This window comes from Lissotriton helveticus, chromosome 12 (genome assembly GCF_964261635.1).
Source record: "Lissotriton helveticus chromosome 12, aLisHel1.1, whole genome shotgun sequence".
In the NCBI taxonomy this organism is placed as follows: Eukaryota; Metazoa; Chordata; class Amphibia; order Caudata; family Salamandridae; genus Lissotriton; species Lissotriton helveticus.
In genome coordinates, this window is record NC_136073.1 from 85,708,679 (window position 1) to 85,736,469 (window position 27,791).

A 27,791-nucleotide genomic window follows, 5' to 3' on the forward strand; every position below is an offset into this window, starting at 1 on the left:
TTTTACGGGTATATGCCATGATATGTTTCCAGTGCAAAAACAACAGTTGATGGACAGAATGCAGAACAATGTCATACATTCACCCCAGTACAGAGATCTGGGCCTAAATCCATCGTTTTTTTGCTCACCACACCACCCTGTGCCTCATGGGAACAGTCCAGCCCGAAATGCCAAGCCATGTCTTCCTTGGACCGGAATCAAGCATCCTAGGACCGGTTTCTGGCTATCAGACGTGTTCAGCCAGAATAGCTTGACTCCAGTGGTGTGGAGAGCACGGGACTCACGTCTGAGCATACCCGTCCCACTCGGGGTGACAAATGCAAAAACAACAGTTGAGGACAGAATGTAGAACAATGTCATACGTTCACCCCAGTATAGAGATCTGGGCCTAAATCCATTGTTCTTTTGCTCACCACACCACCCCAATTCAGACATAGCCATATGCAAATCAGCCTTGACCTTGTGCCTCATGGAACAGTGCAACCCGAACTGCCAAGCCATGTCTTCCTTGGACCGGATTCAAGCATCCTAGGACCGGTTTCTCGCTATCAGCTGTCTTCAGCCAGGATAGCTTGACTCCAGTGGTGTGGAGAGCACGGGACTCACGTCTGAGCATACTCGTCCCACTCGGGGTGACAAATGATATGTTTCCAGGCATTTGGCTGTCCGTTGTGCTATGCAAGGTTGCACCTAATGTTATATTCCATATAGGTACCCTATATAGGGGCAGGTAACACTGCAACCTTTCACCTATATCCTTCCCTACATTACATACATAATCGTTCATACGGACTGACCTATTACATAGATACAACACTGCATTCAGAACGCGGGTTTTTCCTTAGCTTGAAACTCATACATTATGCATGAGGCTTCTTGGAAGCACAGCAGGACTGATAGCAGGACAATCATCTCCTGTATAATATCTATGTATAAAGTTCAAGCCCAACGTCATCCTTTAGACCGACACAGTAACACAGCATGGTAAGACCCCTGGGGAGCCATGTGGGTATATATACATCATGTCTTGTTTAGTAAGACAGAGGAGACCGTGACTTCCCGGATGACACACTGACCAGAGACGCTGAGGTTCTTGCATGCAGACACTCCAGCTCGCAGTGGTCTAACATCCCTCATGGGTGTCCAACTCGAGACCAGGACAGGGTCCCATAGTCTCTGCCTTCTCTTGTAATGGGGTTGACTAGACCCTAGAGGGAATTTTGGCATATCACCTACACAGATGCTAGGCACATTTAGGTACATCTAGTTAGGGAGACATCGTAGGAGTAAGCACTTTCCTATCATGTGTTTTATGTACTTGTATATATATTCATGATTACTGCAAAATGGTAGAACTATACCATCCCTTTACTTTTGAAGTACTGCTAATTATATATCTCTGCTACTGTCTAATGGTTGTTACAGCACATCTATTTTACACTAGAATAACAACGCCCGACTGTTTATTTTGTGTATCTCTGAGACAAACTAAGTGAGCACAAGTGATTGAGGGAAAAGTAGTATATTGTTTCCACAATCCTGAGGGATCAGGGTTGTCATGTTTTGAGGTTGCCAGAAACTATTCTCTCCCCGATAAGAGGAGATTCTAGTGGCACTTTGAGATAGCTAATGCAAACAGGCTAACCTATCCGGTGGGGGTGCTCGGAACCAGTCTGCACCCACACCCACAGTTTATGTTATCCAAATGCACAGACACTGTATAGGATATATAGGAACTACACAACACTAACCCAAAAGGGCTAGCATCAACTACAACCTATATATGTAGTTTGGGATCAAAGTAGGCAATTTTTGTGGCACTCTCAATGACTTGCTCCATTTTTTTGAAGCTCTTTTCACATTTGCGTGGCCAATGAAATACAGTAACATGAATTTAAGCTCCCATCCCATCAACCTCCTCAGCCTCTGCAGAAACTGCTCAACCACCACTTCACCGCATGGGAAGAGCTTGACTCACCTGACTCCACAGCCCTAAGGAACTCATTTTACTCAGGAGCATCTACTGGCCCCTGCCTCCACCTCATCTTCAACCTTGGAAGCAACAAATTCAGCTCCCAACTCACCACCATTCTCAACACATCTATCACCACAGTCACCGTTCCCAACTCTTGGAAATACACTAAGGTCAAAACCCCTCCTCAAGAACCCCTCCGCAGACCCCAGCGATCTACAGACCTACCACCCCATCTTGGTGCTCTCATTTCCTGCCTAAGTTCTGTAGAAGGCCATCAACCTTTTGTTCACCGAACACCTGGAGTAACAACCTGCTAGGCCCCTCCGAGTCAGGTTTCAGAGCCATTAACAGCCCCAAAACCACCCGGGTTGCCACCACAAACAACATCTGCACCCCACATGAAAGAAGAGAACCAGCCACCCTGATCCTTTTCAACATCTCCACAGCCTTCAACACCGTTTTCCACCACACACTCATCATGAGACTGCAATAGATTGAAATCAAAGAGGATGCGCTCAGATGGATGGCAGATCCATCTCCCACCCTTCACCTCGCAACCCAAGAGCACCACCTGCGGCATCCCTCAAGGTTCATCCCTCAGCCCCATCCTCTTCAGCATCTACATGATGCCGCTAGCCGACATCATCAGAACCCACAGCATCAACATCATATCGGATGCTGAGAACACTCAGGTTGTCCTCTCACTCTCAGCAGACTCCACCTCAACAAAGGTCAACTTCCTCAACTGCATGAAGAACGGTGCATCCTGGATGCCTGAAGCTCAACATGAACAAGATCATAGTGCTGATTTTTGGCAACCATACCTTCCATTGGAACGACACCTGGTGGCCTTCCAAATTCGGACCCACTCCCATATCAAAAGACCACACCAGCAACCTTTGCATCTTCCCGGACAGCAAACTCAACATGAAATGACAGAACAACACCATCTCTTTGGCCTCCTTCCACACTAACAGCATGCTGTGAAGAATCTTAAAATGCTCCCCACCAGGACCACAACAACACAAGCCCAAATCATCAGCCGTCTGGACTACAGCAAAACACTGTATTTAGTTACCACCGTCAAACTCATGAGAAGGCTCCAGAAGATATGGAAAACAGGGGCCAATCTGATACTTAACCTGCCCAAAAGGACCCACATAAACTAGCACATGAGAAACATCCACTGGCTCCCCATCCAGAAAAAGAAGCCAATTCAAACTACTGACACATGCCTTCAAAGCCCTCCATGACCGAGGACCAGCATACATGATCCACAGCCTGAACTTCCACAAACATCCAGAAAGTTTGCTCTGCCTTTCTCACCCTGGCAAAGGCCCTTGGTATTCACCATAGCAACATCAGAGGATGCTCTTTCTCCCACCTCTCTGTCAAGTCCTGAAATGCCCTCCCCTTCCATCTCCAAACATCACCCTTGCAGTTGGGCTTCAGGGAAAAACTCAAGACCCTGTGCTTTGACTAATCCCAGTATCACAGCTCCTGGATATCCACACATTTGATAAGCTGCTCTCTACACAAACTGACTGACTGACTGATTGATTGATTGATTTATTGATTGATTGATTGATAACTGGCCATTCCAAGAAATGGAACATATGCAACCGATCTGGAAATCCCTTTGCTTGCCAAATATAAAGGAGAGATGAGAATTCAGGGTATTGATAGGGTTGCAGAAATTCCTCTATGGTAGACCTCCTAACCATTTGAAGAGGTAAAGAAACTTAAACTCAGGGCTCAGGGCTGTTGAACTAGTGGCAATGCTAAAGATGAGGCATAGTGTTATCGCAATCATATCATTCAAATAGAGGGGCCTAATTGTGGAGAACAGTGTCCAGTAGGAGGTAATGGAACTCTTGCTTTCACAATACAAAGCAGTGAATAACACATAGGCACTGGAAGTTAGGCTGTGTGGTGTGCTGCAGCACTCACCAAAACAACCATGCCTGAGTTTAAAAGGTGAATAAACAATAAATATGACTTTAAATATTTATTTTTTTCTTGTCACAGTTGATGTGAGTCAAATAAAAGGTGATGGCCATCAGGATATGGCTTCCAAGAAATTGCTTTTTTGCTCTTTTAACATGGATATTGAAGTTTACTTTTCTTTCGCTAACTGCAAAATTACAGGATTTTGTAAAGTAAGCTATCTGGCAATCTTGCTGGAGGTGCAGGGAGTGTGAAGAAAGGAGATAGAATGTGAGTTTTTTTCTAATACACAACCGTATTTATATGCCAGCAGTTAGGAAACATCAAATTAAGGTAATTTCTTGAAATTCTGAAGTGTTGTGGAAAACAAATATTTTAATAGGATCAAAATTAAGACACTTAACTTCATGATGTGCAAATGAATATATATTTTCTAAAACCCTGATTCCACACATTACATGCACACTATATAATTTTATCAGTAAAAATGCATGGAACTGTGAATTTTGAGGCCATTTCAATGTAAAACTAGCTTTCTGTAAATGGTAGTGGAGAGAGGATGTGGCCTAATGGCTAGGGTGGGGAACCGGGTTCGAGTCTAGGCAACGACGCACAACATCCTGTGATTCTGGGTAAATCACTTAATTGCCCAGTGCCTAGCAAAAAGGAATGTCTCCTTGTGTAACACAACTGGTGCTCATGTAAAGCGTTCTGCTACCCGATACCTTCGGGTAAAGTTTGCACTGTATAGAACTCTGGGGGATAAAACTATGTGGTTCTACACCATGTTTTAGTAATATATTTCCAACAATATGCTCCAAAATGCACCATCTAATAATCAAATACATACTACACCTTTACTACGCTCATGCTCAATGGATGTGGCTCATTTGGTGCACTTGTTCTTTGTGTGACACATGGGTTTCTCACTGTCTCTATCACTTCAGGGATGTTACATTGATGGCACCACCTCGACTCTGAATATTGTCCCATCAACACTGCTTGTTTTTAATGTATCCATTAGTAGTGTAAGTAAAATTAGTGTAAGAAAGGAATGGGCCAAGTTTTTAGGGGCATATTATCAAGGACCGCGTTAAAATTATCGCTGGTTTAGTGGCAGAAAACTGCCGCTAAAGCCGGGATAATGGGCTTGATAATATGCCCTTGAGAATTCCAATAGAAGCCCATGTTCACACCAGAACATGAACTTCTATTGGAATTCTCAAGGGCATATTATCAAACCCATTATCGCCGCTTTAGCTGCAGTTTTCTGCCACTAAACCAGCAATAATTTTAACGCCGTCCTTGACAATATGCCCTTTTGTTCTTTCAGTTTACAGAGAGTTTGCACCTTGTAAGAAGACCCAATATGTAAACAATAAAATACGAGTATTGATTTGTTTTAAAAAGCGCTCAAATGCCAATAGTGTCTTGGCGTTGATGTCAACTACTCTAACAAGTGAACGATCCTGAAACCTGGAACCTTCTGCTTACATCTTATCACATTGGGTAAGAGATTAATCAGGTTTTAAGCTATATCCTCAAGGTAAAAATACTTAGACTGGCCTCTCAGATGTTCAGGCAGGTTATTCCACAGTTGTTCTGTGGAGTGGAAAAAACTCCTACCTCTACAATTGTTTGTTCTGATTTTACAGTCATTGATTGTCCTGGAATTAATTGAACATAACTTCCTATTAGGACTATCCCAGGAAAGATTATTTTTTCCAAGTACGCTGGGGCATCCCCAAACATGGTTTCATGAGCCAGACATAAGGCCTTGAACCTAATTCTTTTCTATAGAGGAAGCAAGTGAGGTTCATGCAATGTTCTAGACACTGGCCTGAACTTAGGAATTCTTTTTAAACGTCTTGCCGCTGCATTCTGTAGGACTTGAAGTTTTTCAACTAGCACTAGTCAATGGCTTTGCATAAGACATTACAATAATCCAGCCTCTATAACACTAAGGCTGCAGCCACTTATTTTTGGAGTTCAAAAGGGATGAAAGGAAAAATCTTCCTAATCTTACCCAACAGGAAAAAAACAAGAAGGGGTGAGTTTATTTATCTGTGCATTAAAAGACAGACTGGAATCGAAAATTACTCCCAGATTCTTGACATAGGATGTTGGAGTAGAAGGTGAGCCAAGCTTCTGGGCCAAGAGAATCGATCCCAAGAGACCAAATTCTTGCCAAAAAGGAGATCTTCAGTTTTATGTGAATTGAGCATAAGGCTCTTATCATCCATCTATTGAGCATTAGCTACCATCCATCCACTGAAGTGGTGTGACATCTCATCAACATCGTTTGTGAAAGACACAAGAATTAGTGTGTCTTCAGCATATGCTACTGGAGTGAAGCCAAAAGATGGAATTCGTTTTGTCAGGGGGGTCACATAAATATTAAACATCATGGGGTCTTATTTATGAAGGCCTTGCGCCACCGGTGCGCCACTTTTTCCCATTTTAAAAGTGACGCACCGGCGGCGCAAGACCTTCATAAATAAGGCCCATGGTTCTCAGTGATGAGCCCTGAGGGGCTCCACATGGCAGAGTGAAGGGCTGACAAACCAAGTTCCCAGAGGCAACCGTTTGTTCCCTGTGTCAAAGAAAGGAGTCAAACGGCTTCAGGGCTGATCCTCCAATTCCAATTTCTGCCACGCAATCTAACAAGACCTCATGATTAATTATGTCAAAGGCTGCCGATAGATCCAACAGGATAAACACAGCCATCCATCAGTTATCCAGGACATTTCTCAGCTCCTCAGCTCCTCAGTAGCCACAGTCAAAGCAGGCTCAGTGATATGGTTTGGCCTGAAATCAAATTCCACAGAAACTAGGATTTTCTTCTCCTTCACAAATATTCATGTGTTTTTCAAAGATCTTAGCTGGGAAAGGTAGCCGAGAAACAGGGCAATATTTCTTTACCTCTTTTGGATCCAGTGCCGGTTTCTTCAACAGTGGGAGAATGGAAGCCTTTTTCCTCTCCATAGGAAAGAGTCCATACTCCAAAATAGAGTTGAATAGCAAAGTGAGGGGAGGCCGAATCATCCCAGCGATCTCATGAGTCAGTATAAGAGGGCCGAGGTCAGAGGGATCCCTAGATTTACTTTGGCCAATGAGTACAGCTTCTTTTTCCTCAACGAACGAGACTAAAGATCTGCCATTGATATTTAATTTACCATGGATTTCCCTCACCTTATTTTTGAAGAAATACGCAAGATGATCACAGAACAGTTGGCAAGGGGCCATAGTTGGGTTTGAGAATAGACTAAAAAGAATCTCAACTGCTTTAAAGAGTTCTCTTGTGGAATTATTTGCTGAATCAATTGTTTCTGAGAAATAGATCGTTTTCACAATAATAATAATTTTTTTATATTCTTTGAAGAATTCATTATAATTAACTTTTTCTTCACTCCTGTAGTATTTCCTCTACAGTTTTTCATGCCTTCTACATTTTGTTTTAGGGCCAGATGTAGGTGTCCAAATACCGGTCAGAAACGGCCGAAAATACAGATTTTCGGCCGTTCCCGACCGGTATTTGGACATTGGTATTCAGCGGTAGCAAAAACATACAGATTTGGTAAATTTACCGAATCGGTAATTTTACAGATTCTGTAAAATTACCGATCGGTAAAATTACCGAATCTGTAATTTCTTATGTAGGTAGCACTCTAAACAGTTCTACAGGGCCTTTAGAATTCGTTATTTACCACCTAATACCATTGGGTGGTAAATAACGAATTCCTGTGTACATGCACATATGTGCATGTACACCTGTGCCATGTGACACACATATATGCCCTTAGGGCATGTATGTGTGCCACATGGCACACAAGCCAGAAACAGAGGTGTAACAGGGTGTCAAAGTGACACCCTGTCCCCCTTGGCAATTCGGTATTTTTACCGATTCGGTAATTACCGAATCGGTATTTGCTATTGATTCCTATGGGCTTAAAGGCCCATAGGAATCAATGGCAAATACCGATTCGGTAATTACCGAATCGGTAAATAACGAATCCTACCGATTCGGTAAAAATTACCGAATTTTTACCTACATCTTATTTACCGATTCATAAATACCGAATCGGTAAAATTCGGTATTTAGGAATCAGTAAATAACATTTACCTACATCTAGCCCCAAGTTCCTTAAGCTGGAGAGAGAGTAAGAGTACTGCTCTATTGCACTTTAGCTCTCATTTAAACCCAAAGAAGTTAATTCCTAACGCTCCACAGCACCTTGTCGTTCCACCTTTATGGTCATCATCAGCAATTGCCCGTGATTTCAGGGTTAGGTGCCACTTAGGGTGTATAGTGTGTAGTGGCGGGCATCAGTAGAGCAGTGAACACTGAAAGGTGTCAAGACTTTGAAGTATTGTTATTATTGCATCTGCATGTTTATGTCTGCCTGCAGGAGGAAGGATGCAGGACTTGATGGGTAGGTAGAAGCTGTTAGGGTATCCACACTCAGTACAATTAATGATGGACTACTTGGAGTGTCTACATGTCCTACAGAGGATGCTAGAATCCTTAAGTCAATAACTGGTTCTAGTATGTTGCTTTGTAGAAAAACGAATGATCCACTGAATGGAAGTCTGTTTTTGAAGTTCAGCAGACTATTTATAGCTATTTGTAGGCAGAAGTAGTTTGGGCTTTTTAAGTGTTACAGTTAGGCCTCTAAAACAATTTGGGTTGGACAGCTGTCAGATAGCTGGGTCACCTCTGCCAGCCCAGTAATGGCTGGTCTGCCATACTCAAAGTTTTTCAGTCTGTTTAGCAGTAGTTATTTTCCTGAAAATACTTTTACCGATAAGGTGGGACCAGTTTCAGTGGAAAGGTATACCACTGGATTGCCATCCATGTTAGGCGCTAGAAACATAAAAAGAACATTTGAATGTCCATACCAAGAGTGGTAAAGATTAAGTTGGTAGGACTGCCTTCAGTAGGACAGAGCTTCCAATACCACTAATATTGGTGGGATTCTGGTGATCATGGTGTTTCTGACGGTGGAGTCACCTGTGCTCCTGCCTTTGGAAACAGTGATTCCCCACATCTCAATGTGGTTGGGCAAACAAGAGTTCTGTGCATGAAGCCTCTGCTAATATTTGCCCGTTTCCCCATTGCCATCTGATAGACTGCACTAGTGTCCTTTGACACAGGATCCATGATACTGAATAAAACCTATCACTTTTTAGATCCAGTTTATTCATAAAGTGCTCTCAATTATTATGTGACATACACACCATAACAAATTATGGGCATCACCTTTTAAAATGGAAAAAAGACTTGTCTCACATCCCCCCAGTCCCTGCACTTTAAAAGCTTGCCTTTTCCTACCTCTCTGGTGCCTGTAGCCCACTGGACACCACTGGGATCGATGGCCAATGTTTTGCCAGGAAAGACACTGGATTCGTAGCTGCCCACCTTCACAAGCCTGATGGTTCCATCAGGACCCCCCTGCCAGTTTACAATGTCATATTGTGCTGGGGGGTTGCCATATTTATCAAAGAAGGTCTCCGGGTCGTCTTTTCGTAAGTGCACCTTCTTGATGTACTGGAGGAGCTGCGGGAATGGAGAGGAAGAAATAACTTCAGGTAACCAGAACTCTATGATTCTCCACATATGCTTGCCATATATTTGTTACAACATTACCAAATGGTGGCCCTCCTTGGGAAGAGTATTCAAATATGTACAGATTATTGAAACATACGAAACATGGAGTGTAGGTGAAACACTAATATTTTGCTTGCTGTGGGATTCGATTTAAAAAACAACGTGTGACATAGAGGTGGGACATGTTTATTATTATTCCATGGGAGTCTTGGTCCAATGAAATGTTCGACTGCCTTGAGGTAGGCAAAGCCACTTGAGACTTTCAGCTTCCTATTAGGCCTGCAAAGCCCATGACCCGGAAGTGATGTGAAATATGATGACTCAGCATCCATAGCAATAGAAAAAACCCTGAAATTACTTCCTGAATGATAGCGCTGACTGAACAAGACATCAGTTTACAATGATAGTACAATGAGCTTCACAACACAGACACAGCCTCAATTAATGGTCAAAAACATCACAGGGAAGGGAGGGACTTTTGATTGTTTTGGATGTATCACAATCTTCAGGTGAATATCATTATCATAGGCATAATCAGTTTGGCATATATTTTTTTGTGGGCGTGGCTGTCAGCACAGTGGTAGTAGGACTGTTAACTCGGATCAATTGGGCAGATTTTCCATAACGACCTTTTTTGTGTTAGTTATATCGCCCCAGTTATTTGAAAACCTGTCTTTTCTAGGATCACTAGTAGCAGTTTTTCCTTATACATAGTTATTACAGTGCTTGCACATTTCTATTGTTTTTCTCTTTTTTTATTACTTTAGCGTATTCTACTACACATGACGTGTATACTGTATAATGTGCTATTTTGTTCCAGAATGCCTCATGCAGGTTCCTGAGACACCAATGCTGAACAATTCATATAACGTAAGAATTAAATTCACTCTGCCTCAATGTTGCGTGATTAAGTGTGTTTGTGTTTCTTGCCTTCAGCCACGCATTTGAGGCAGTAGGTTTGAAGCCTGAAAGGGAAATCTACTATTCTAACTTCAGTCGTGGTATATAAGGGTAAAGTGCAACTTTCTCCAAAGTAATGCAGGATGATTTAATATGATAACTACAGCCCTGGATATACTTTGGCGAAAATTAAAAAAAATCATAAAGTATTAAACAAAACTGTTTGTAGTCAAGCCAAATCTTTCTTTATTTGGTTTATAGAAAAACCATAAATCATACGTTATATTAATTAAATACAATATGCGCATAACAATAACAACAACAGTTCAGCAGTTCAAGAAAATATTTCTAAAACTTAATTAAATACCGATTATCTGATTTTAAGTGCCTTATTTAGAGATTCAACCAATGAAAGTCAGATGCTCGGAGACTCTAGTTTCTGGATCTACATAAAAGCAGGTCTAAAATTATTTAAAGTTACGTCAAAAGTGTTTAAAGATACGCCCTTGTTTAAAAAAAAAAAATTACAAAAAAAGATGAAGTGCATTGTGTTTTATAGTGTAATGCCTTCACACGGACCTAATTAAAAATTTAGAAAATCTTAAACCATTTACACAATTCTGGGTAAGCTACCACAAAATGAATTATGGTAAGGTAGAATCGTGTCAACAGAAAACAATGTTAGGAATTTAAAATAGAAAGCAGATGGAGCTGTAGACCATAAGTTATTAAAAGTAAGTTGGGGCAATGATTGTTGGTTTAATCATGTCAATACCAAGGGTCAGATTATGAGTACAGCGGTCCCAAGACCTCCATATTCATGGCAGTCAGACCGCCATGTCCTTTGCAGTCGAACTGCACAATTAGGACCACCACCACCGCCAGGATCTAGATCCCACTAGTGCGGCAGTGGGGGAAGGTCCAACGCCGGCACCACACTGCTGATCATGACTTTCCTTTCCGCCAACCTATTCATGGCAGGCAAACTGCCAGGAAAATGTTGTACCTCTGCTGGCCCACCACCAACCAGACCATAAAGTCAAAATCCAGTGATCTGGATGCAGCCGGCTTGGCAGCATTCTCCCAACCGCCGATGCTGCGGCCTGGCGATACGACTATCAAGGTCAAAATCAGGCCCTAACATTTTTCTGTGTCATCATCAAACTTAGTTGACATTTCAATAGAGATTTGACAGTATAGTTGGGGGGGGGGGGTCATGGTCTGCGACCATTCTCTGATCAATCTATGTCCTAATTTCAAGGCGAATCTAAAGACTACCCCAGCATTTTCGTTCAATTGTTGTTCTTTAACCATTTGATCAAATAAGATCCTTAAATAGGAGAAAGTATCAACTCTCTGTATCTAGGATGCTTTTATTGAATTATTCTAATGAGACTCTGCCAAGATATTTGACAGAACAGTTAAGCGGTGCAATCGGAGAATAGTATTTTGGGTCCGATTGAGTATCCTTCTTAAATATGGAGATTAATATGGTTTCAAGCCATGCCGAAGGTATTCCCCATGCCCAATTGACTTTCAAACATTTGTTAACAGAGGGGACCAGAGATTACTGTTTTCTTTGTAAATGTTGACAGGTAACCCATCAGGGTCTGCAGGCTTGCCCGCACGACTCTTCTTCAGGGCAGAGTAAATGTTGGAAATATCAACAGTGACTGTATGATCATCTTTGATTTCTAAATCATTGATAGGAGTAAAAGTGTTGTGATCTTCTCCAATAGTGCTAAAATGTGCAATCCAGACTGTTTCAGTCACTTCCCAGCCAACAAAGGAAATGGGGGATCAGGGAATCACTGAGGAGCAGGATGTCATGTTTATAGTCAACACCTTCATGAACGATAAGCCTCTTAGGAAATCCAAAGGCCTGTCCTAATGAGAACTAGGAACAAGCAAAGGGTAGCACTAGCACTATCATTTGGCAAAACGTATTCGCTGCTAGAACTGACTTTGCTGAGTTTGTAAACTTGGGGAGCAGCTAACATGCTGTACGGCCATCGTGGGAAGTTACTTTATATGCTTTAAAAATGGCAGCTACATGGCAGCAATCTTCGAGCCGCACAATATTTTTATTTTTATTCCAGTTGGTATACAGTTCCATTTGCCGTGCACATACTATTCATGCATTTCAAAAACATACCTTAAGGCATTACTTTTTTACCTAAATTGCATCAGTACATCCAAATATAAAACATTTATGGTGATGGGGCAATGTTTTGTGTCGTAGAAAAACAGCAAACAATTAAACTATATTCGTACCATATAAGCCAAGACAAGGTCATTTGTCTTACAAACTAAAATCTATTTTATATTAATTAACCTAATACAAACCTGCCATGGGTGGAAGTCTGACATATTTGTGCATGTCTCTTGAAGCAAAGACCCTTCACTGTGTATGCATGGCCTCAGATCTTGTAAAGCTAATGCAGTGGCATAAACTGCACTGTAGACATTATAGGTGATTCTAAAGTCCATCAGGAGACCAAAGGGGGGACTGTTGAGTTTTTCATCTCCAGTGCATGCGTTGGTTTCATTACCTTTGGTCTTTAGGGATATTTCATGGCTGAGCCATTGGCAGCCAAACATTTCTTCCCAGAATCTTCTGATAAAAATATCCTCTGGGGCTCTTGAAGGGTGAAGTCGTGTAAAATATCTTTGGAAGGCTACCATTTCTCCATTGTGGATTGCAAAACCAATTGTACCGACAAGGATTTCTGAGTATTTCTCGATGGAAAGCAGAGATGATGTTGACCAGGCTTCACTTGCAATCCAGATGTTCCCAGTCACATTCTGCCTCACCATCTCATCCAGAAGAGGAGCAAGATAGGCACTAGAAGAGAAAACAACAATAGCCCTGGCTGTTGAGTTTTTGATAACTTGAGTGATATGAAAGGCATTTTTGGCAGCACGGCTCGGGAGGACAGTCTCGGAGAAGGCCACACAAGCCCCCGCCTTGACTATCTCTTGCTGTACCAGTTGGATTCCCCGTTGTCCGTAGTCATCATCCGCAGCCAGAATGCCCACCCATGTCCATCCAAAGTGCATCACTAACTCGGCCAGTCCTCTGGATTGGAAGTCATCACTGGGGATCGTGCGGAAAAAGGATGGGAACTGGTTTCGATCACTCAAGAGGGAACTTGTTGAAAAATAGCTGATCTTTTGCAACAGAAAAAGCACAAACATGTTACCAAGTGGCAGTGTAATACACAAATCTCAACCCAGCAACATACTTTTCAGGAAACTCCTGAAAACAGACGATTTAACATTCCCTTTCTAGTGGACCTTCCACATGATCTGGGGCTGCAAAACATCAGCTCTGGACAACTAATCTACCTGATTGGACGCACTGATTTTTCTCCAGACAGGGCAGTTTTTCCTGTCTTTTACACTCTTAGGTGGATGAATTGTCACGCAGTGTGCACTATCGGAGCATATCGGAGCAACCCCCCTCCTCCAGATTCTCCCCCAGGGTGGCAGAAAGCCTACTAGGCACGGACCTTTTTTTTAGCAATGTGCTAGGGAAACGTTGGGGGATCCACGCAAGCCATACCTGGACCTCCCTGGCCTGTCTACTTTTCAGAAATGTGTGGGTTTGGTAGGTAGAAATATGAATGAATCGAAATAGAAATAGAAATTTCACTTCATTTCTTTTGAATAAACATCTTCATCATTGCGTTTATATTTGTTGTTCATTCTCCAAACAAAAAATATCTGAATTGGTGAACTCGACCACTAGTCTACCACCTAACTCTGCATTGTAATCTTATGGCTCTGTCTCCTTTCTTCAGGGGGCAAATTAGCTAATATTTCACACAGCGCGGCTATCAGACTTGCAGAACTGCGTTTTCTCCCAAGCAGGTAATGTTTTTCCTCTCTTTGCAGTAGTAGTGCTATCGTCCTCTCTCTCAATCTCTATCTGGGTCTCCTGCTGCACGCCATCACTTGATAGGTAGAGGCAAAGGCCTTAATAAAAAGCTGACCACTGAGTGACTGTTTTAACAGACTAGGGCTCCAAGGACCATGACTTGTTGCCATAGCCCTAAGATCCAGTATGTCATCATGCCTAAACAAATCATACTCATCAGTGATTATATTAAAGAGTGTCTTAAGACTGTCTTACCTGAGGATATCTGTACAGACCAAGAATCCTTGCAAGAGCAATTGAACGTGTTGAACCGGCATCTCCTATGACAGCAGCTGGTGGCAGACCTGTCCGGCACCAGTAGTTTGGAGCTGGCTCCCCTAGTCCTGAAAGAATCCACAAGGCTCCCTTGAGCGCCCGTTGAAGGACTGTACAGGAGTCATAAATTTGGAACCCCAGAGTAATGTTGGGTAAAAGTTCAGAGTTGTCGTTAATCTCTTCAATGGCAAAGACCATAGCCTGGACCCATTGATAATTCTGGATCCCAAATCTGGAATGTAGAGAGAGACCTCAGATGTTAGATTCAAGTGCCCCTGATAGTAGGAAATGTGTGCTGTGTAGTTGTCACTCAACAGGTAGGAATTGGCATGATGTGTATCATAATCAGAAAATGATCAGATCAAAATTCCTCAGCTGTAGAAATGCAGCACTGGTTGTTAATGCCAATATGTAAAAGGAAATACAGGGAGCTTCTGGGAATCATTAAGCAAAATCTATAGTTTGGCCTTGCAACATTACATGTATTTTAAAATTATAGATGTCTTCAACATTGAGGGGTTTACCTCCTCACCTGTATATTGACTAGTTACTTTAGCTTTTGGAAAAACCTGTCTACAGTCTTTTACAACCCAAGTTTAATAAGCACCTGGATTATTACTAAACACATTGCTCCTGTGGCTTTTGACTGGGATAGATGTGTGTGTGGTTTTCATAGTATGAGCCTAGCTACTAACACTAGGTTGCTTCACAGAAGCAACAATACAATACATTGGGGAAATGGCGCTCGGCTAATATGGGTGGGAAGGTAGAGGTGGTGGAGCAAATTAGTAATTAACCAGGGGCTGGTGTTAGCGTGTGAGTGTACAAGAGGAAGGGAGCATATGGTAGTTCATGTAAAAAATGCAGCGATCCAAGCATCAATATGCTGTTGCTTCAAAGGAGAGTCTCAAGTGTTTCATGAAACAGATAGTGAATGTCACTTAGAAGACTTCAGCAGGCATGAAGTTCCACAAAGATTAGCATGAAAAAGCATGGCATTTGTTTTTATTGTTCTTGATTTTCATGGTCTCTAGAACTGTTGATGATGTTGCTGTGGATATTAAGGTGCCCTCTTCTGAAGTGTTGATTTAGGAGGCCAAGTGGGGTGCACTACCATTGTTAACCACCTTTTTGATGGTGTAACCAGTTGTGGAGAGAATGTTGGCTCTGGGGGGCAGGGAAGATCTCTAACCATGGGGGTTATTCAGTAGAACTTTCAGAGCTCTTCAATGGGGGGGGGGGGGCAGCACTGACCAATCACCTTCGCACCTTTCATGGCAGGTAAAGGTGAAAGAGTGCACTACAAAGAGTCTGCATGAGTGTGGGGTGGGATTGTGAGGAATCTGCCACGGTCTTATGCTTCTCGCAGTCACCAGTGAAAGCAGAAAAGAGAGACTGTGAGAGTGCATGTATGCACGAGTATGTGTGCAAATGTGTGGGAGGGTGCACGTGTCTGTGTGCTGTTTGCTACAACTCAGAGGACATTGGCTCTCCGTTTTTCTCTCCTAGCAGCAAGATTGATTGACTTGGTATTATATTTTTGAAATACAGACCCTCGTCTTGAAGTGAAAAAAGGCATGCAGTTTGTACTGCGAATCAGTGTGCAATTCTTGACAGCTTATGAGACCTCAGTTTCTCTTGTTGTGCTTTAACTCAAAAGGATTCAGAGTTATATTTTTGGATTTTAGACACCTTACATGCCAACAAAAACACAGATGTCCAGCCCATCATCATACAGCTCTATTCTTTCAGAGGTGGAGAGCAACAGAGCTTCAGTGGCTTTATGTGCCATGATCGGGCTTTATTCCGGTGGGTTGGACTCCAAGGAAGCTGGTTTTGAAAGCCCAGGGCCTCTGCTGGTGCCTCTGTCACTTTCATCAGCTCCACTAGATTATTTGCAGAGGCGCATGGGGCTTGAGGTAAGAGAGAGAAAGAAAGGGAGAGAGGATTGGAGATCAGTGGAGAAGGGAGAGGAGCAAGAATGAGACAAATACAATATGGAGAGAGAGGGAGGGAGAGAAATATAGTGCGAGAGTTTGTAAGAAAATGAAGGGCTGGTTTAAGCTTTGTTGCCAGCTGCCTTTAATTCCCCAGTCTGGCGACGTTCAAAAAATGCATATTAGTACCGCCCTACATAGCTGCACACTAGGCCAGTGGCACAGTAACATATGCGTTTGTCACTGAACTTTAAAGTCACTGCAGACATGTTTCCTATGTGGGTGGCATGTATACAGAGAATATTAGGACATGTGTGTGGTATGGGAACACTGTTGGGAGCTCTGCCATGAATTTCCCAGCGATTGTGATATGTCTTTCCTAGATATAGCCTGAGTATCTTTGTGGAGGTGTATTGCCAGTAGAGTTTAGGAATGTGTGTCTGTTGGGAGACTTACTGGGAAATGTATTTGCAGTGTGAGGCTGGGGGCGGTATTGAGGGAAAAGCCTTCGCAAAGGGCCTACTCTGTGAGCTGGAGGACTGGGTAATGGAAAATACGATCCTTCCATACTATCAGGCAGGATTCCGACCCAAAGCATCCACTATGGACAGCGTCATTGCTGGCAACTAAAGCTGCAACAAAAAGAGTCATGTCCATTATATGCATGCTTTGTAGATTACAGAGCGGCATTTGACTGCATTAACCGCAACATCTTATGGGCAAAGCTAGCTGAGTGGCGGCTAGCAAACAACCTTCTTAACACAATAATCACCCTATACATGGACACCTGGGTGCAAATTGGACTGACACAAACCCGTGCCTCACCAAAAGTAATAAAAAAGGCTTGAAACAGGGTTGCGTCATAGTGCCTGTGACTTACGGGCACATGCATCATTGGTTTTTGCATTCGCAAACGGTGCGAATCTGAAAAATCGGCCGTTTGCGAATGCAAAAACCATTTTTGGGATGCATCAAACTTTTTTTCATAATTCGCATTTTTCTGCATTTCTAAAAAATGCGAATGCATTTAAGGAATCGCATTTGTGCGATTCCTTTAATGCAATGCATCAAATTTAAAAAAAATGTGAATCATGAAATAGGAAGTGCAAATTAACACGAGGTTGACCCTCGTGTTAATTTGCGAAAATCTTCAAAAACGTTAAAAAATGCATTTTTAAAACTGTCATGTTACAGACACACATGTCCTTAGGACATGTGTGTGTGAAACATCCACTTACAAATACATTTCAGAGGTGCAGGGGGGGTCCTTTAGACCCCCCCCTGCACCCATGGAATGCATGAACATTATGCGAATTCTAATTTGCAAATTCGCAATTCCCATTGATTCCTATGGGCCTTTTGGCCCATAGGAATCAATGGGAAATGCGAATTAGCAAATTAGAATTCGAATAATATTTGCGATTCGGTAAAAAAATGCGATTTCTACCGAATCGCTAATATTATGAGAAAATATTCATGCATCCCGTTTTGCGAATTCCAAATTGCGATTCGCTATTTTTCGCAATTTGGAATTCGCAAACGGCCGGGATGATGCATGTGGTGGTAAATCTTTACACTGCCGATCTAGGGCTGGCATTAGCCAAACAGAGATTGTGCTCCTAAAAAATGAGATCACTAAAACGTCCAATCATACAATACACGGACAATATTGTTATTCTCGAACACACTCATGTTGGGATGTAAACTTTCCTGTTACAACATCACGAATTGACTAACAGTAAATGCCACGAAAACCAAGGTTCTGATCTTTGGCTAGCGTGAAAAGAATTCAACAAAACAACATCAAGACATTATAATATCTTGGTGTTTGTCTATCTGACACAAATAAACCATTCTTACATTCCATGGCAATAAAGGAAAAGGCTGCCAAAACAACATTTGTATTAGTAAAACGTCATCGAAACCTACACAGTCCTACCACAGACGAAATCCGTACAGCTATTTGGGCCAAATTGCTCCCAGCCATAAATTAAGGGCATTTTGTCTTTCCTGGGATGATTGCAACCCTCCTTGAACACTGCCAATCTGCAGCCTATAGAAAATGCGTTTGCTCAGCCAAAGCATGCACTATCAGGTAGATTCATCAGGGGAAATTGCGCTTGCAAAGGGCCAGATTCTGAGAATCTGGCCCTTTGGGAGCGCAATTTTTGCAATTGGGATTCATCATCCCAAATGCAAAAATCGCTAATAGCGAAATCGCATATTTGCGAGGATTTGCATTTAAGGAATCTCTATTTGAGATTCCTTAAATGCAATTCATTAACCATTTTTTTTTTGCGAATTCGCAATTACTGCCCGCTATTTACCACGAATTGTAACATCGTGGTAAATAGCGAAAACTTAGAAAAATGCACTTCAGTGCATTTTTCTAAGTTGTATGTTACACACACACATGTCCTTTGGACATGTGTGTGCGCAACACATGTGTACATTTTCATTTCAGGGGTGCTACAGGGTGTCCTTTGGACACCCCTGCACCCGTGAAATCGCATCCTTATTTGCGATTAGCAAATTGCTAATCGCAAATAAGAAATAACTCCCCATTCATTCCTGTGGGCCTGCTAATCGTAAATAAGGAAGATGTAGGAATCGCAATATTTTTTGCAATTCCTACATGAATCCCGTTTTGCAAGTCCTTAATAGCGATTCCTTATGAATCGCTATTACAGACTCGCAAAACGGGACTTTGATGAATCTAGCTGTATGTACTTTGCTGCGACTGGAGTTCAGCCTGGTACACCGAGAAATTGAGTGCAAAATGGTTAGTCTAAATTATTGCTATCAGGTCTCCTCTTATTTAGAAGGGTCAATGAAAAGCATACCTCAGAACATTTTCAAAGCAGAGTGAAGTCCCTGGTCAAGTTATTTAGCCAAGGTGTTAGCAGCCACATGCATCAAGCTAAAAACCGGTCGCAAACGGGCAGATTCTCAGAATCTGCTCGCAATTTAAGGAATCTCTAAATTGAGATTCCTTAAAATTGTGATTGCATTAAAGGAATCCCAAATTGAGATTCCTTAAATGCAATGCATCAAAGTAAAAAAATTAGCGATTTCGCTAATAGGAGTAGCAAATTACCATGAAGTTCAACTTCATGGTAATTTGCAAAAACTTTGAAAAATGCACCTTTGTGCATTTTTCAAAGTTTTATGTTGCGCACACACATGCCCTAAGGGCATGTGTGTGCGCAACATATGTGCACAGATCAATTTCAGGGGTGCAACAGGGTGTCCTTTGGACACCCCTGCACGCTTGAAATTGCATTCTCAATTTGCGATTCGCTAATTGCGATTCGCAAATTGAGAATGTCTTCCTATTCATTTCTATGGGCCTCCAGGCCCATAGGAATGAATGGGGAGGTATTCTTTAATTGCGGCTCGCAATTTGCGAGTCGCAATTAAGGAATATTAAGAAATCGCAATTTTTTTAGAGATTTCTTCATGCATAGCCTTTTGCTATTCCTTATTAGTGAATCCTTATTTTTCGCTAATAAGGAATCGCAAATGGCATTGTTGATGCATGTGGGCCTAAGCCCCCTGTACTATGGACTCTCCAATCAAATGGCAGTAACCTACCAGCAGTTCAAAAGCATCCTAAAATCCCATGGGAGGTTGCTGTCCAAATCACTTGAGCTGCAGGAAGTTTCACACACCATAGAGGCTCCAGGCTTGCTTCAATCACACGAGACCGCAGCTCTTCAGACTTACCCTTTGGGCGTGATTTCCTTAAAATAATATACTATATATGAGACTGTTGGCCCTACCATTATGGGAATTTCGGATGCATTGGAAGTCCAAATGTAGGGGGCAGCAACACTACTAAATGTGTCTATATGAAATGAGTGCCTGCGGTATTCATTATGCTGCTGCCCAGCGTTCACAGCTGATAGACGCATCCTGCTGAATGAACTAGTCCTAAAGTATGAACTAAGGGGCATATTTACAATAAGTGGCGCATCCCTGCATATCAGCAGGGATGCACCACTTATTGTGCGCTATTCCTCCGCCACCATGGATGCGCCGGGCAAATACGGCACAGATGCATGACGCATCTGTGCCGTAAAAGTGACGCATTGCTGGGGTTTCATCGCAAGCACGACGCAGCTTCAGCAATGCTCTGTGGGGCCCTACCTTGTTAATGCTGCGTCAATCCTTACGCCTGCTTCAAGCAGGTGCAGTGTTTTGACGCAGCATGGGCCCCAAAGTGACTGAGTGAAATCTTGTAGATTTCACTCAGCCACTTTTAGAAGGCGTTCCTGCGCCGGAACGCCCCTCCCTGCGCAGGAACGCCTCCTTCTGGCACAGGGCTTTACAACGTGACGCATCTCCCAGATGCGTCACATTGTAAATACCCCGCACCATATCGCATCTTTTGCGCCGCCGCTGCGTCACAAAAGTGACGCAACGGCAGCGTCAAAGACGCGCAAGGGGCTTGTAAATCTGCCCCCAAGAACCTATAGGGATGCGGTCACCAATGCTTATACATGTGACGTCACAATGGAACTGGCAAGAATGGCAAAATATTACTCCTGATTGGGGGAACGGCTAATGGCAGGCAACACTTGATGTCTGCCAGAGACTACAGCATCTACCACTAGAACGCTCTGGTTGGGATTAGCCATGTCAAGTCACCCCCCAGTCTGGACTGAACTTGAAATACCGTATCCCAAGCTTGCACTTTAGATCTAATCTTGGACCTTATCATTTTTCAATGCCACAATAGAAAATATGAAACTGAATGTGGGTGGAACTCAACATGTAGCCATAACATCTGCACTTTAAAAGTATCTTTGCTCTTTAACATCCCAGACATGTATAAAAGTGACACTGAAAAGGTGGCTGCAGAAAAGGTGTTGTTTAAGCACTTGGTTGTACTTTTACACCTTAGGCATGTTACACTTTGGCTTGAATTTGAATGTGGTCATAATATCCATGTTTCAGGTTTAATCCGGCAAATCACTCCTCTGCTCTACACTAGGTGCAATCGGCCAGGAAGTCAAATTCAACATGCTGTTTTAAAACTGGCGCCTTAGAGCTAATTTTACACATTCTTTTCTTTCTGCACTCTGTGAATGTGAGTGCACATTTTTAACCAGGTTTCAGTTTTTAATGGTACTTATTATGTTGTATACTGTAAGTCCTCTTTTATTATTGTGAACATTTTAAATAATCACACAATAAAGCATTCACAAACCTGATTCTTTATCAGGGCCAAAGTGTAAGTGTAAGTATAAAGGTCTCTTTAAGTACCTATGCCAATTGTACAGCAGATATATATTAGTTAGCAGAGGAATATGATGTTAGTTGCTCTCGTAGGTAGTTAGTTGGATATACAGGCAGAGCTGGATGTGTGATCAGAGATCCGGCTCTGTGTTCTGATGCAGGCGGGGTGAGTGGCTGGCGGTATTCAACGATGTGTCCTGTCTGTGCTGTGTTGGCAGTGACTGTAATCTTGTGTTTGCTTACTATTGCGGCCACCTAAGTAGCATACCTGTGTTGTGTTGTCTGTTTTGAGCCACATTTGGTGCAGATTGGTGCATTTAAGTGCAGAGATGCAGAAACTCTTGCTAGCCAGTGGAGTGGTCACAATAGGTGTCAGTCTTTTTACCTCCACCCGGACCTGCGGTGTAGCCCAGCTCTTCCCCTGCCTACTGGAGGACAAGCCCTGAATCCAGCAGTGCACCTAAAGCTCTGATCCGCCAACCCCATGCTGAGTGCCTATGCATCCATGCATGTGGACCTTAGTGCTCACCCGACTGCTTTACTTAGATGGTCCAGTGCTTCAGTTCGCATTCATGATACAGTGGCGTAACAAAACTTGAGGGGGCACCCTGCAAGGTACACTGAGGAGGCCCTCCTTCCCAGCCCACCACCTTTCCGCTAATGCTGAGGGGGTCCCTGGAGTTCAGCCCCCCGCACCATGGGGGATGCGTGGGCTTATGCTATGCCACTGTCATGATACAATACTGATAAAAGGGTGCAGTGCTTTATTTCACCTATTTATGTTGCTTTAAGGCCTATATGCTTGTCATCCTGTTAAGCGTACAAGACTCATAGGGGGCATATTATCAAAAAACGGCGTTAAAATCATCCCTGCATTAGCAGCAGGAAATTGCCGCTAAAGCAGCGAGAATGGGCTTCATAATATGCCCTTGTGAGTTCCCTTAGAAGCCCATGTTCACACCAGAACCTGGGCTTCTATTGGAATTCTCAAGGGCATATTATCAAGCCAATTATCGCCGCTTTAGTGGCAGTTTCCTGCCGCTAAAGCGGCGATAACTTTATCGCCGTACTTGATAATATGCCCCATAGTTATTATATAGTAAGTTGCGCTTACGTCTGACATTCTACTGGCAGAGGTTGCTCTCTGAAAGTGATGTCTTGTTGAACTGTGTCATCGTGCACCGGAAAGATTCCACCGATCAGGATATCTCCATCTCTTGAGAATCCACTAGCTTCAGATCTCTGCAGTTCACATCCAGGCATCACTCTGTGGGAGACAGACACTGGCATCAAAGAGCAGGACAGCAGGATCACAGTGAACCTCTGGAAGCAGAGAAGCCTGATGAAGGTCCTTCCAACCATTCTTCCACAGGGGAGAGGAGGCACCTTGTACACAGTCCTTCTGATCTGGGAAACTGAAGCCCTCTCTCTCGTGCGGCGGGAATTTGTCCAGGTGAGTAGCTCTGGGAACTTTTGTTTAAAGTGTTGCTTCACAGGTAGATCCAACTTGTGATCCACCACACATCACCCCTCCCTTATCATCAAACAAAAATGGTACCCATTCTAGAGCATTGCTTCATCTCAAACGATCATCAACATGCTGCATCACCACATAGAACACTGAAACACAGGATGGCAAAACAGATGCACAGCAGAGTTAAAATGAAAGCCTATTCCAACCGGCACCTCGTTGAACTCAGGCGTAACTGATTAGTGGCGCCAAAGCACAGCAACATTTAGCAATGACTGATGGATGTTATTATGGATTCTCTTGAATATATCCTCCAAATATAAGTCAAAGTGCTATAGTATCATCTATTTAAAAAGTCTGGAAGGTGATAAAAGATGTCCTTCACAGCATCTTGGTGCCCAAACATGTCCCTTCATTTGATCTTCACCAGGACTTTTTCCACTGGCCTCTGAAGAGATGAAAGGCAGAGCCCCTGTGCTGGACCTGCAAGTCTATGAGTCTCAGAGGCCATACAAGAGTTAGCAGCTTAGCTCACATTCGTGGATGAGCCACACATCCATGGGAGCACGAGGGAGGCACAGATGGGTGGGTGAGACTAGTCTATGGGTGTCCAGGTCTGAGCTTGATGAAAAAAGCTGGCATTTCAATATCAAGTGCGCCCTCAGACCTGAGAGAAAATGGGGTGTTCTCTGTAGCTGGGCTGAGGTGAAATGCGAGGCACAAACACCACAATTTTCTACGGGATACAGTCGTTCTCAATCGTTCTCTCCTCCTCCAGCACTGGCGGTTCTGTCTGACAATGTGCTGCAGATGCCAGTGTCAGGGCAGCAGCCTCACCTAAATATCACCCACTGTCCCCATGAGGGTGAGGGGAGCGCAGAGTGTTGTAGTAATTGCAGCAAGTGCACGGTGCTCCCGGGTGGTGATTAGTGAGCACACTCCTGCATCAAGAGAATAGAGCCAGGGCAGAATTATTGCCCCTTCACTGGAACCTGAATGACCTGCAACAAGGGATAAGCCCCCGACCTTGAGCCCTATAGCATTAAATAGCTGAGTAAATTGTGCACAAATGGTGCAAAATAGTGCATTTTACAGCTAGATTTAAAGGAAGTTGGTAAAAAAAATGCAATTACATATTAACTTCTTTCTTTCAATCGTTCCTTCTATCTTCTTCCTTTCATTTTATTTTTCTTTCATTGTGTCCTTCTTTCTATCCAACTTTCTATCTTGGTTTCTGTTGTGCTTTCTTTAATTTTGTCCTTCACTTTTCTTTTTTCTTTCCATCTTTTTCCATCTGTCCATCCTTGTTTCATGCCCTCTCCCATTCTTTCTGTCTATCCTGCTTTATATTAATTTTCTTTCTATCCTTTATCTAATTATTTAATATATGTTCTTGTTCCTTCGTTTCTTCCTATCCTTATTTCCTTCCTTCTCCCCTTCATTCCATCCTTCTTTTTTATTATCTCTATGTGTTAATTATCTCTCTTCTTTCTTTCCACCAACCTTCCTTTTGCCTCCCATTTCTTTTCCCTTTATTTAATTCGATGTTCATGCTCTCCTTATTTATTTTCCTGATTCTATTTTAAATTTTGTTGATTTGTTCCTTCCATCGTTTCTTCTTACTGCCATTTTTTCCATTTTCATCTTTCTTCCTTTCTTTCGTTCTTTCTTTCTTTCTTTCTTTCTTTCTTTTTTTCTTTCTTTCGTGCCTTCATCCATCCTGCTTCGTTTTTGCTTTCCATCTGTTTCTCCTTATTTGCATTCTATTATTCTTCTTTTCTTCGCACTCTAACTCCATTTGCCTCTCACTTATTTTTTCTTTAACATTTAAATAATTAATAATTTTGGGGGCATATTATCAAGGACCGGTGTTAAAATTATCGCCGTTTTATCAGCAGGAAACTGCCGATAAAATGGCGATAATGGGCTTGATAATATGCCCTTGTTAATTCCCATTGAAGCCCATGTTAACATCAGAACATGGGCGTCTGTGGGAATTAACAAGGGCGTATTATCAAGCCCATTATCGCCGTTTTATTGGCAGTTTTCTGCCGATAAAACGGCGATCATTTTAACACCGGTCCTTGATAATATGCCCCAGTGTCTTTCACTGTTTTCTGCGTCTTTGGCAACCTACGGCCTCCATCCCACAGCTTTGTCATGGTCATTTTTCTTGCAGCAGTAGAAGGCACAGATCAAAGTTAGAAAGGGTCGTACAACACTTTGTCCTGCCCCAATGGCACCCCCTCTTAAGCTGCCATGGCGGATGCTACACTACGTCCTTGACCTACAGCCAACTTAGACACAGATGAAACTGGCCTTATTAAGTCTTGGATTAGATAGTAAAGTCTCAGTGCTAAGTGCAAACGTTTTTTTACTCATGCATCATGAGAGTGGATTTGCAGTAGCGGTAACATATTCCTAGAGTGCATGTACATATTTAGGCTGATGAACTTCAATCGTGATACAACAAAGATACTATCTCCCAACACAACAATACCATACCACTTAAATAAAACATAATAGCACAACAGCAATGAAACGTTATCATAACACATAAAGCATCAATATAATCCTGCAAACCCAACAATGAAACTACTACACAACAACAAATGCAAGCACATCTTAAAACAACAACACAACACAGTTACAAAGAAGAGAACAACAGAACATTCTCAATGTAAACCTCGCCAAGAACACTGAGATGGGCGGTGCCAGTTCTCTCTTCTGAAGAGAAGGAGACTGTGCCTGCAAGAAAGCAACTTAAAGATTGCTATTGAACCCTCGTATAGTCATAACCGCATGGTGGAAATAAACTCTCCTGGCTCCCATTTGTGGCTCAGCCCATGTTCAAAACCAGCAACAACATCTACAAAGTCACCATGACTGACAAAGAAGTGCACAACAATGAAAACATGGCAAAAGCCTTATCCAGCTCTCCACCAAGGATCTGCAACAACATCCCCAAACCAATCAGGACCACCCCAACCCTGCTCAATTTTAGGAAAGACCTGAAGAGAAAACACTTGAAAAAACATTATATGATGACACAGTGAGAGTCCACTTCAGCTCTCAGAATACAGGAACCATTTCAAACACTTGTTCCTGAACCATCCAATAGACAATTTTAACGTTGTCCGACAGCTACCAAAGGATACAAAATTATACACCCGCGTTATGTTTGGCACCCTTCCCCGGAAAGACCTAATAGGTAGATGGCACAGCAACACATTGTTACCTCAGTGCTGGTTTAGCTGTAAAACCTCTACAGATTCTGTTGCTCATGTAATGTTCACCTGCCCAGAATATGCACTTCCAAGAGCAAACTGGCTAAACCCCATCTGAAAATTGCTCAAAACTGCCAACCACACCTAAGCTCTTCAAATCTTATGATCCATGTTTGTACGGTTGCTAAAGTTCTTGGCCATGTGTGGGCCATTAGGAAAAGAGTTCACAAGGCCGGTCAAGGATGATTTTAAAACATGTTTTTAATTATAATTCAGTGTTTACTGAGCATTTGAAAAAGTCTGTTACATATATGCTTTATGCCTTGGGGTCCCTAGCCCGTATGATGGTCACAGTGCAACTTGTGAAACAAAGGGACTGAGGGGGATAATCAAGAGACAGGCGTAAAACTGAGTATTTGCCAAATTCCACCATTCCTCTATTAATTGCTTTTGAATGCACTTTAATATTTGTAGATGGAGAATCCTTCTCTTAACTATTCTTTCTGTTTTAAAGTGGATTTTAACAATCGGGTGGTTTAATATAGCATGAATACCCTAGATTTGGAACATTGGGGGCCTTATGCAAGGAGGCCTGGAAAGCCTTTGACCACAGGCCTCATCGTGGTTTCAATTCCGACCGCCAATTTACGATCTAGGCAATCAGAATTTAAACTGGCTGGTCATTCTGGTTGGATTCCAATGGGAGTCAGAGATGGGCCCGTAATCACCATGTATGGCATTTCCGCCGTAGGGACTACAGTGTTCAGTTTCCGACAGGCTTTCAATGCTGGGTTTTTTCATATAGAAAACCAGTGGAAAGTGAGTTTGAGGGCCCTTAGGAGGGCCCTCTTCTCCTTTCCACCTCCGGTTGGTGACAGAGGGGACACCAATGGTGCCCACCTGTTAATCCCTGCACCTGCTTAAAACAAAACGATGATGCGCATTGGAGACCAGTGACAAATAAGGCTGTATCTGAGAGCACACACTCAAGATGAAATACCTTGTCACTGAGGGCTTGGCTAACTCCATGCCCTCCCTGAACACCTACTGCTTAGCATCCCTGATGGCTACCGGACCTAAGTGTCTGGGTTTAGTTTACATGTCAGGGCCACTTAGTCATTTAATTTGGTCCATTATGTATTTTAGCCAGGAAATGCGTAGGGCTCCCTTGTGGGCAGTATAGTCCGCTATAAGAAATGCGTTACTTACCTGTAACTGCAGTTATCCAGTATTAGTGTCTTTCATAGATTCACATGCCTGAATCATTCCCCGTCGTCGAGACGGGAGCCT

General features: G+C 42.7%; 1 protein-coding gene across 1 annotated transcript in view; it reads right to left on the bottom strand.

Moving 5' to 3' along the window:
• The window catches only part of LOC144797885 (extracellular calcium-sensing receptor-like), a 59,985-nt gene extending 36,820 nt beyond the window's left edge, over positions 1–23,165 (bottom strand). The window contains exons 1-4 of the mRNA XM_078668687.1: positions 22,918–23,165; positions 14,566–14,857; positions 12,777–13,601; positions 9,255–9,479 (exon numbers count right to left, since the gene is read on the bottom strand). Of these exons, the coding sequence (XP_078524813.1) occupies positions 9,255–9,479; positions 12,777–13,601; positions 14,566–14,857; positions 22,918–23,165 (1,590 nt within the window). The remainder of the gene's footprint in view (positions 1–9,254; positions 9,480–12,776; positions 13,602–14,565; positions 14,858–22,917) is intronic.
• Between the last annotated feature and the right edge of the window lie 4,626 nt (positions 23,166–27,791).